Source organism: Mastomys coucha, unplaced genomic scaffold (genome assembly GCF_008632895.1).
Source record: "Mastomys coucha isolate ucsf_1 unplaced genomic scaffold, UCSF_Mcou_1 pScaffold14, whole genome shotgun sequence".
NCBI lineage: Eukaryota > Metazoa > Chordata > Mammalia > Rodentia > Muridae > Mastomys > Mastomys coucha.
The window spans coordinates 84,734,551-84,745,801 of NW_022196896.1; the positions used below are offsets into that span (position 1 = coordinate 84,734,551).

The 11,251-nt window shown below is 43.1% G+C and overlaps 1 protein-coding gene across 2 annotated transcripts in view; it reads right to left on the reverse strand.

Moving 5' to 3' along the window:
- Clk1 (CDC like kinase 1) overlaps positions 1 to 8,385 on the reverse strand; it is an 11,658-nt gene extending 3,273 nt beyond the window's left edge. Inside the window, exons 1-7 of one of the 2 annotated variants that reach the window (XM_031367560.1) lie at positions 8,232 to 8,385; positions 6,139 to 6,299; positions 5,480 to 5,705; positions 4,537 to 4,627; positions 4,088 to 4,154; positions 1,782 to 1,898; positions 1,529 to 1,695 (exon numbers count right to left, since the gene is read on the reverse strand). In XM_031367560.1, the coding sequence (XP_031223420.1) occupies positions 1,529 to 1,695; positions 1,782 to 1,898; positions 4,088 to 4,154; positions 4,537 to 4,627; positions 5,480 to 5,705; positions 6,139 to 6,299 (829 nt within the window). In that variant the 5' untranslated portion in view covers positions 8,232 to 8,385. Of the gene's footprint in view, positions 1 to 1,528; positions 1,696 to 1,781; positions 1,899 to 4,087; positions 4,155 to 4,536; positions 4,628 to 5,479; positions 5,706 to 6,138; positions 6,300 to 8,231 lie in introns of those variants that run through there. The other variant, XM_031367561.1, reaches the window with a different exon arrangement.
- Between the last annotated feature and the right edge of the window lie 2,866 nt (positions 8,386 to 11,251).

Consider the following 11,251-nt stretch of genomic DNA (forward strand, 5'->3'; position numbering starts at 1 on the left):
AAAAAAAAAAAAAAAAAAAAAAAAAAAAAAAACAACCTATGGTGTCTTCCTATAAATATTGATTACTAAAAAGTAATCAATAATCTTAGTCCAGTAAAGAATTCCTGGGCTGGTGAGATGGATCAGCAGATAAGAACACTGACTGCTCTTCCACAGGTCCTGAGTTCGGATCCCAGCAACCACATGGTGGCTCACAACCACCCGTAATGAGATCTGACGCCCTCTTCTGGTGTGTCTGAAGACAGCTACGGTGTACTTACATATAATAAATAAATCTTTAAAAAAAAAAGAACTCACCAGAGGAAATAAATGGATAAAGCAAGAAAAAAAAAAAAAAAAAAAGAAAAAGAAAAAGAAAAAAAAATCCCCAGAAAAAGTGTGAGGATCTATGTCTGATGATGAATGATTTCCATCCATACAAAATTCTATCCGTATCATTCAGGTAGTTGATACTAGGGCAGGATACTGAGATCTAAGGCTATCTGAGACAGACTATCTCAAATCACTAGGAACTGAAACACTATCATTGCCAACTCTAGTAATGCTCAAGTAGTGCCAGCACTACAATATTAGAACTAGGACACAGTACAAGATTGCCCTGGACTGCACAATGATGAGACTATGTTTCTCAGTAACAAGAAAGTATCTAAGAACTATGGCTCCCATCAGTAATCCTAGTACTTAGAAGAAAAAGGTCAGTCAGAGGGCTGCCAATAAAGACAATGGCAACAGGGAATTTATGGTTTACATCTTGTTCCAGGGGGTAGGGGACTGTCTTAAGAAACTATGGTTTAAGCTGGGCGGTGATGGCGCATGCCTTTAATCCTAGCACTTGGGAGGCAGAGGCAGGCGGATTGCTGAGATCGCGGCCAGCCTGGTCTATAGAGTGAGTTCCAGGATAGCCAGGGATATACAGAGAAACCCTGTCTTGAAAAACAAACAAACAAAAGAAACAGGTTTGGGGCTGGAGAAATGGCTCAGTAGTTAAAAACAGTGACTGCTCTTCCAGAGGTCCTGAGTTCAATTCCCAGCAACCATGTAGTGGCTCACAACCATCTGTAATGGGATCCGATGGCCTCTTCTGGTGTGTCAGCTACAGTGTACTCATATATATACCTTTATCTTTTGTTTTGAGATAAAACAAAAAGATGACCTCAAACTAAGATTAAAAAGCTTCTTGAGCCAGGCAGTGGTGGCACACGCCTTTAATCCCAGCACTTGGGAGGCAGAGGCAGGGGCGTCCACCACCACTGCCTGACCTTTCAAACCATTCTTAACAAGCTTGTTATCTTTTAACCAGCATCCCCCCCTCCTGCCCCCATCTTGTTTGTATACACTCTCAGGCCAGGCTTTTAAATCCCACAGTAGATCTCATCTTGTAGTCTTCGGTAGTGATGGGGATAGAACAAAAAGGCCTCATTTCTGTCACTGAGCTAGAGTCTAGGGATCAGATTCTCTTTTTAAAAGATTCAAACTAGTCTGACATTAGTCTCAAACTCAGATTTTAGAAGAAATGTCAAGAACTTACAGTTTACAGATTTGCATATTTGATATGCCATCTTCCTGATATGATCCATTCGAAACGGCAGAAAACTGTTTTCCTTAATGAAATCATAAGTACTAAGACCCAGAAGTTCAAACACAATGCAAATGTGACCTCGATGCTCAAACCATTCCAACATCTGGACACAACGGCTAGAAACACATAAAAAAACCATTAATAATAGGGCTTACAATTCAAATCTCTCTGAAACCATTTCAAGTTTTAATTTGATACTTACAAATTACTATGGGGGTCTGTTGTATTTAAGTGTTCCAAAACTTGTATTTCCGACTGAGCAGCTTCACAGTATCTATCCACACTTTTAACTATTTTTACTGCTACACGTCTACCTCCCCTGTTAAAGAGAATAAACTTAAGTTTTAAAGGCGATAGATAATCTAGCAGCTCGCAACTGTCAGTGGCACCAGTTACAGAGGATCTGATGCCCACACAAAAGATGATGATCCTAGGTGTTGTAATGACATGCCTTAAACCCCAAACACTCGGGAAGCAGAACCAAAAGGATGCCTAAATTCAGAGCCAGCCTGGTCTACACAGTGAGTTCCAGGGTAACTACAGAGGCCCTGTCTCCAAAACCAAACAAACCCAACAACAAAAGACCCCACACCACTAAATAACAACCTTTAATCATGAGTTATCCTTTGTCCCTTCAACTAAAGAATATATTTTCTAGATTAAGTTAATACAACAATGTTAAGATAAAAAACACAATATCAATCTGTTTTCTAAGACTCAAATGCAGTCTGTTTCCTATATTGCCTATCACTGTCAAATACTATTTCAAGTGGTGGCGCACGCTTTTAATCCCAGCACTTGGGAGGCAGAGGCAGGCAGACTTCTGAGTTCGAGACCAGCCTGGTCTACAACTGAGTTCCAGGACAGCCAAGGCTACACAGAGAAACCCTGTCTTGGAAAAAAACAAAACAAAACAAAGCTATCTCAAATCTTTGTTAGAGGTTACCAGAAAAGTTCGTGCTAGGTCTCAACTTAACTCATTTAGAAAGTTTTGCTATTCTTGGGCCAGAAAATGTATAGCTGATCAAAGTATCAAAGTGGTTGCTTTAGATGAAAAAGGCTCCATGGCCTATTCCCAGAACTAAACACATACAAGTTTTATAGTATTAAAGGTGTCTATATTTTTCAACCATACTGGCACAGAGCTCAATGCTGGCAGAATTTTGGAACTTTCATTGCTATGGCTCATCACCAGGTTTTCTATTTTGTAACATTTGTCCTTCCTTACCTGCCTAAAGGCAATCTAAGAGAAGTATCACATGCTGTCTCCCTGATGACAGCTAATAGCTGGGTCAAGAAGTACCAAGGCAGACAGGTGAGAGAGGTTTGAGATTCAAAAGCAGAATTAAAGAGGACACTGAAGGGAACAGAGTAGGGAGGTAAATAGATAGCCAGCTGGCAGGTCAAGTGCTAGAATAGTCCATCTTAGAGAGCATCTGGAGACTAAACAAAGCTTAGTCTAAAGGCCTGGACTTTAAGCTGTATTAAAAGTTCTCATGCCAGGCTGGCAAGATGGCTCAGTGGATAAGAGCACTGACTGCTCTTCGAAGGTCTTCGGTTCAAATCCCAGCAACCACATGGTGGCTCACAACCACCCGTAATGAGATCTGACACCCTCTTCTGGTGCTGTAGACAGCTGGGCACACTGGAATAAGCAGAGATCCTAAATGTAATTCCCAACAACCACATGAAGGCTCACACCATCTGCACAGCTACAGTGTACTCATACACATAAAATAAATAAATCTTAAAAAAAAAAAAAGTTCTCATGCCACTGGTGGGTTCTCAGGAAGTCACAAAAGAAAGTTTCATTTATTCCGAAGGATAAAAAAATAAAGGTACAAAGGAAAAAAAAAAACCTTAACACTAGTCTTACAGAATTCCAGAATTCAATTCCCAGCACCTGTACCAGGCAGCCTAACTCACATCCACTTGCACGGACACATTCTTGGCAAATGAGTGCATACACAATTAAAAATAAAAATCACTATCATTAACATGTTGAATCCCTGGGTCTGATCACCAACTTGGGTCGAATGGTGTGAAAAGTACTAATGAAGCTTAATGAACATGAATAATAACACCTGTGACACCCAGCTCTGTCATCACAACTCATCTAAAGAAAATGAGTCTCCTCACACTCATTGGTACTAGGAATTAAAACTCAAGAAATGTCCATCCCTTCTCCAGCAAGGAAGCAGAACATACTATTTAGTTCATTTTGTTTAAAATAATACAAGAGGCCAGGTGTGATAGTGCATATCTTTGATCTCCGCACTCAAGAAAGAGGCAAGGAGATCTCTCCAGGTCTGTAAAGTTAGACCCCGTCTCAAAGACATTCCAAAGCATTCTAGAAGCAGAGGCAGGGGAATCTGAGCACTAGGCCAGCCTGGTCTACAAAGTGAATTTCAAGACAGGCAGGTATGTTACAGAGAAACTGTTTTGAAAAGCCAAAAAGGAAGGGGGTGGGGGGAGAGAGAGGAAGGAGTTAGAGACAGAGAGACTTACACTTTATGATCGATGCACTCCACCACTTTTCCAAAAGCACCTTCACCTAAAGTATCAACAATTTCATCTAAAAAAGAGGAATAAATATTATTTATAACAGGAAATGAGAACAATGTACTTAAAAGTATTATCAATGCAGATTATTCTAGGTGATGCTGCAAATTTCCTTATCATTAATTACTTATCAGCCAACACCATCCAAAAACCATACTATTCTTAGGTCTACTTTCATTCTCAGACTAATTTCATTAACTTCATTTACTGCTCTGGAGTTTGTTTAATATTAAAACTCCAAAGAAAGCAAAGATAATCCCCCCCACCAAAGGAAATGAAAGGGCAAACAAACAAACAGAAAGAAAAAGATTTCCAAATCCCTGAAACTTTAATCTATATAAATATATAGATTATGTTATCTGAAAAGTTAATAAGTGTTGAAAAATATTCTATACATCTTGCACTTAGTACGTCTCCACTCTGACAGATCAGGTGACCCTCCTCATCATCCTCTACACTCCTCGATCTTTTCCTTCGGTGACTCTTCTGGAAACGTCAAGTAGGCGGCACCAGCACCAAGATCATCCAGCCAATCAATATACCCGAGTGAATTCAGGGCAGAATACGAAATTCATTCAGCGGGGAGATATTCAGGCATTCAGATACACGCCAGGCCACAAACGGTTGGCAGGAGCAATTTCAAATTCAGTCCCCAGAAATTCACAGGGCACATAGTTTATGTTAACAGGAGAAAAACATGGCAAGGAACAGATTTTCAGATAAGATACTCAAAGTGGTAAGGCAACAAAACATAAACACATTTGCTTTTCTTCTTAAAAAACAAAATCTTATCTGTGGCATTCACTGAAACATAGTGTCCTAACTTACAACAAAACTGTAGGATGTAGTTTACTTTAGTACCCTGTAGCCAAATTAAGATTTGGTTTAACTAACCAAGAAAATAAATATTAAAACAGTAAATAAAATGATAGCCCTAATTTGGGAAGGAAAAAAAAATTGGTATATAACACTATATATAGCACTTAAGATGTTATCTGATAGATCTCCATATTAATACATGAAAACACTAATTTCAAATCTGTAGCTTAGTGAGGAAAAAAATTTAAACACGTTAATAAGTCATAACTAACCCTAACACAAAAATACCTAATTCTTTGGAATAAACTGACAAGTTATCAAAGTATTTCTTGAAATAGCACTAAGACAATCTTTCCTATTATTACAGACAGAACTAATATGCACTGCATAAATACTAAGAGAACACTCCTGCCAGGCAGAGTTGTGATGACTTTTATCTTGAAATTTTCTCAAACACAAAACTGCTTCCTGTTCTCCACGGGAAATAAAAACTCAAAAATGTTTAAAAGGTGCTCATACCCCATGTGAACGTCGACGTGAAGTGTGGTGGTAACCCCTATGTTTACTTTTGTAACTGCTTCTTCCACTTCTACCAGAGGACTTGCTGCTATGATTCTGGTATCTGCTTCCAGGTTCTCCATAGGGATACCCTGGCTCGTAGCCCATGTAGTCATTCCTGTACTCATCAACGTAGCGTCGACTATGATAAGCTTTCTCATTTATGGATCTGCTTTCCAGATAATAGCTAGAGGAGAAAAAAAGTTTGTTTTACAGCTACACCAAAAAATTGAAGTGTAGGGAACTGAACTCAACGTCTTTGTCCAAGTTAGGTATTTTACCACTGAACAAATCTCCAGATGATGCAGTTAAGTAATGCCAATTATATCATTATATCAAATGCCCCGAGGATTTTATGCACACTAAAAAAAAAAAAAATCTCTATCTGAGCAACATTCCCAGGCCAAAAATCTACTTTTATATTGTAGTACTTTATGTGCCTTGTAAAGATGAACTTTTAACTGTGTGTGTGTAAGAGTGCCAGAACAGGTCATCAGGTCCTCTGGAGCTGAGTTACAGGTTACAGTGGAAGAGTCTGAAGTGCTGGGAACCAGACTGCCCTCTGCCAGAGCTTTCAGTACAGCTAAGACACCTTCCCAGCCCATAACTGCCTTTCTTACCTGTCTGTTGTTTTGGAGTGATCGTATTTGCAGCGCTTATGCTCACGAACACCACTATGTGATCTCTTCTTTCTTTTATGACTGCTGCTGCTTCTCCATGTTCCATAATCCCAATCTCTCTCATCCCAGTCAGGACAGTAAGTTCTCTTTGAATGTCTCATCTACAAAAGACAAATTTTACCAGTTAAACTGCATTTCTGTGATGTTCAGTAGTAAAAGCTTTCTTTACAAATTCCCATTAGTTTTCATCTTTTCCCCTTCCCAGACAGTCTCACTATGTAGCTCTAACTATGTAGCTCTAACTATATGAACCAAGCTGTCCTTGAATTCAAAGAGCTACCTGACTCTTGCCTCTGGAGAACCAGGATTAAATGCATTAACCAGTATTAACCTTTTGTTTTAAGTCAAAGTTCTAAAATTGTAGCCAACTGTCTGAAATTACATTGCCTCAAATTCTGCAATGTGAACTTTATTCACAGATTTTTTTTTTACCTTGTTTTCACCATGTCCAAATTCATATGAAATAAAAAAGGTTTCTATATAACTTAAGCAAAATGTATGATAGCCCTTTCAGAAGTTCAAATTACAGGTTCATGAGATCCAATTTCCACCCAAACCAAATCTCCATCCAACATAACCACAAGTGACTCTAATTAAGAAGTTTTTGGCCGGTCAGTGGCGGCACACGCCTTTAATCCCAGCACTTGGGAGGCAGAGGCAGGTGGATTTCTGTGTTCCAGGCCAGCCTGGTCTACAGAGTGAGTTCAGGACAGCCAGGGCTACACAGAAAAACCCTGTTTCGGGGAAAAAATTTTATTTATTTATTTATTTATTTATTTTTTTTGAGTCAGCAAAGTTCAGGCACCACCAATAAAGCCAACCTACTTTACAGGACAGGCCAGGATGATGAAAAGAAAGCTGTTTGCTGAGAGCGGAAGTGACGTATATAATCTTAGGGTGTTCCCCTCCTGTTTCCTAAAGGTAAACAACTGCTTCTTTACAACTTTGTTTACAAAGGAAATTTTCTTTTTCTTTTCTTTTTGAGAAAAGCTCAAGGGGATTAAGGCATGCGGCAGCACAGCCTGGCCGTCTTGAATTTTATTGTTGTTACAGAAACGTAACTAAACCCTTCTCTCTTTTTTTTTTTTGTTTTATTTTGTTTTTCGAGACAGGGTTTCTCTGTATAGCCCTGGCTGTCCTGGAACTCACTCTGTAGACCAGGCTGGCCTCGAACTCAGAAATCCGCCTGCCTCTGCCTCCCAAGGGCTGCGAGTGCTGCGCAACCACCGCCCGGCAACTAAATTCTTAAAAATCACTTGTTCCTTCGGCTGGCGAGATGGCTCAGCGGGTAAGGGGACCGACAGTTCCTCCAAAGGTCCTGAGTTCCGCTCCCAGCAGCCACATGGTGGCTCACAACCACCCGTAATGAGATCGGACGCCCTCTTCCGGAGCGTCTGTAGACAGCTGCATTGTACTAATTTGTAATAAATCTTTGAAAAAAAACAAAATCACTTGTTCCTCGCTCTGGCAAGCCCCGTCCCGGCTTGCCTCCTATTTCCAATATGCTCAATTTCGCTTCGTATCGACTGCCTCTGAGATTCCCTTCTTCGTCGAAGGCGGTTTCTACTCAGAACCGACGTGACAGCCTGCTGTGAAGCTGTCCCCGCTGCGCTCAACGCTAACAAGATCAAGCCCTTTCGCTTCAAATCGAAAGTAGATCAGCACCACAAACCGCGCTGCGCTGCGCCGCCACCGAGTTTAACACCAGCGCTGATCGGGTCCAAGCGAAGGCCGCGCCCTGGCGCCGCCATTCCAAGGACGAGCGCGGCCTCCTCCCACCGCCATCTTAGGTCCGGCGGCTACGGCCGCCCAGCGCTTGCAGCCGGCCCGCCCGTCCTCCCTCCCGTCCTCCCCAGGACGCGGAGCCTGCGGGCGGCGTCCCCACCTACGCAGAAGCTGGCGGCCAGAGCTCTGCAGCCGGGGCACAGGTCCCCTTGGCGGGGCTCCGCCGTGAAGAGCCGCAGCGGGGTACGAGGGGACCGCGGGGCAGTGCCGGGATATGAGGAAGTGCCCCGGCAGACGCTGCGTCTTACCTTCCCTCTGAGACTCCAACCCTGAAGACAAAGCTTGCAAGGCGACGGTGAGAAGTCTGACTGCGACAGCGACGACCTCCCGGTGCAAAATGGTGCGGAAAGACGCAACGCCAGCTTCTTCTCCGGGAAAACTGGTGACGTATATGGGCGGGACCTACGCCGGTCCTGAGTGCGCAGGCGCGGGCCAGCTGCTCAGCTGGAAGGGGAAGGGCGGGGGAACGCCTGGGCGCTGGCTGTTGATAGGGCTTCTGAAGGATTCTTAGACACTACAGGTTACAGTAATAGTATCATCCACGCTCGCTCTCCCTCTCTCGCTCTCTCCCTCTCTCCTTTTCTCTTCCCTTCTGATTGCAACCTTTTTTTTTTTCTTTTTGGTTTTTCGAGACAGGGTTTCTCTGTATTTCCCTGGCTGTCCTGGAACTCACTCTGTAGACCAGGCTGGCCTCGAACTCAGAAATCCGCTTGCCTCTGCCTCCCAGATTAAAGGGATTAAAGGCGTGCGCCACCACCGCCCGACTGATTGCAACCTTTTAAACTACACCAACAAAGTATCTTTGTTGGTTAAGTTACACCAACAAAGTATCACTGACTACGGTTCTGTGACCTGTCATAAACTAGTTTTTGGTGGGTGGGTATGCCATGCACTGACGTTAAAATGTTAGAAATGGAAGAGATGGGGGAACAGGAGCCGAATAGTGTAAGTAGACAGATTAGTAAGTACTCTTGAAGGCTTTGAGGTTGGACCCCCCTCACTCATCACCGGACCTCCTATTTCCCTGGGTCAGTATCAGCTCTGCAACTCCTTTGCCTCCAATCCCTCCACCCTTTTTTTTTAAGATTTATTTATTTTTATATGAGTACACTGTAGCTGTCTTCAGATACACCCAGAAGACAGCATCAGATCCCATTACAGGTGGTTGTAAGCCATCATGTGGTTGCTGGGAATTGAACTCAGGACCTCTGGAAGAGCAGTCAGTGCTCTTAACCGCTGAGTCAACTCTCCAGGCCTATTCCCTCCACCCTGAAGAGTTATACCAGACCAGGGCATGGTGCCACATCCCAGCATGAAGGAGCAGAGAAAAGGGTATCTCTGAGCCCAAGTTCAGTGTGGTCTATCTAGCAAATTCCAGCCCAGAACTAAAAGCAGGGGAAGAGGAGGGTGCCAGAGTTGGCTTACCAGGTGAGGAGGACACAATGCCACCAAAGCCTACCTGAGTTCCATCTCCGGGAAGCACATAGTGGAAAGAGAGAACCAATATCAAAAATACACAACAAAGGGGCTGGCGAGATGGCTCAGCAGGTAAGAGCACTGACTGCTCTTCTGAAGGTCCTGAGTTCGGATCCCACAACCACATGGTTGCTTACAACCATCCGTGATGAGATCTGACGCCCTCTTCTGGTGCGTCTGAAGACAGCTACAGAGTATTAGGCTGGAGCGAGCGGGGCCGAAGCAGCCACATGATTGGCTCACAGCCATCTGTATAGCTACAGTGTACTCATACACATAAAATAAATAAATAAATCTTTAAAAAACTACACAAAAAATAAAGTATTTTTTAAAGATCCACTTTTAAAATTTTAAATGTATATGTATGAATATTTTGCCTGCATGTATATGTTGGGGTCCAGGAGTCACTCCACAAACCACACAAACACTGATCTCAGTCAGATAGGGATGGGTTATTGAATGGACACCCTAATTCTGATCGATCAGGGCTGCAGCTCAGATTTCGAGAGCTGAGCCACGACTACAAACATTTCTCGGGGACAGTTTATAAAGGAAAAACAAACACAAAAGCACAGTGAATTCATACCCAGGTGCAGGAAGTGCTGCCTGGTGGTTAGCTCTTTTAACTCAAGGCATTTTAGATGTAACAGCTCATGTTGACTTATAATTTGATGGGTCCTACATAAAGCTTTGTGGAATGTCTTAACAAACCTCATAAAGAACATAACAATATATGTGATCAGCATGATTTTGCTTTGAGTCAAGTTATTTTCTGTGTCAATGACTGGCAGGCACATTACAGCAACAGTATGAAATTGCTGGAGGGCTGGAGGGGGTGGAACAAAATGACTACAGCTATGCAGGGGGTAGTTGGAAGACCTCAACATACATATACACACACCAATGGATGCTTGTTGCCCAAGGAGGCCAGAAAGGGAGGGTCAGATCCCTTGGAACTGGATTTACAGATGGATATGAGCCTCATGAAACCTAGATCCTCTGCAAGAGCAAATGCTTTTAACCATTTCTCTAGCCCCCTAAAAACAAAAACCAAAAAACAAATTGTAATAGCTATTCCGGGTTGTCAACGTGACTATATATCTGGAATGAACTACAATCCAGAATTGGAGGGCTCACCTGTGATCCAGATTTTGAGTCTAGGAGATACACGTTTCTGATCTGAATCTTGGCGTGGAGATCTTGAGGCATAGTGGCTATGCTATAAAAAGCTTAGACCCAATCAAGGTAGTACATGCCTTTAATCCCAGGAGACTAAGGCAAGCAGATCTCTAAGTTCAAGTCTAGCCTGGGATAAAGCAGGTTCTAGGTGAAAAAAAGCTTAAATCTAGGCATGGTGGCAGGCATGCAGGTTCCAGGAAAGCCAAACAAAGGCAGTAAGGGAGTTGGAAAACAGAAAGCTGGTAATAGAACGGGGGGGGGGGGGGGGGGGGGGGGGGGGGGGGGGCATGTTCCAGCCCCAGCAGGCAGCAGAACCCAGCAGCTTTGGCCATGTGGCTCTGGCTTTAGAGTGAAAAATAAAAGGGACTACTGGGACAATTGATGCTGGTTAGCTGGAGCTAAGAAATTAGTGGTGATTAAGAAGAGACCAGCTGGGCAATGCTGGCACATGCCTTTAATCCCAACACTTGGGAAGCAGAGGCAGGTGGATTTCTGAGTTCCAGGCAAGCCTGGTCTACAGAGTGAGTACCAGGACTGCCACGCATACTTGCGTGATGGCGGTATTTGAGGCGAAAACTTCAAGGAAAGTCAGCCTCCTGCCTCCGCATTGTTG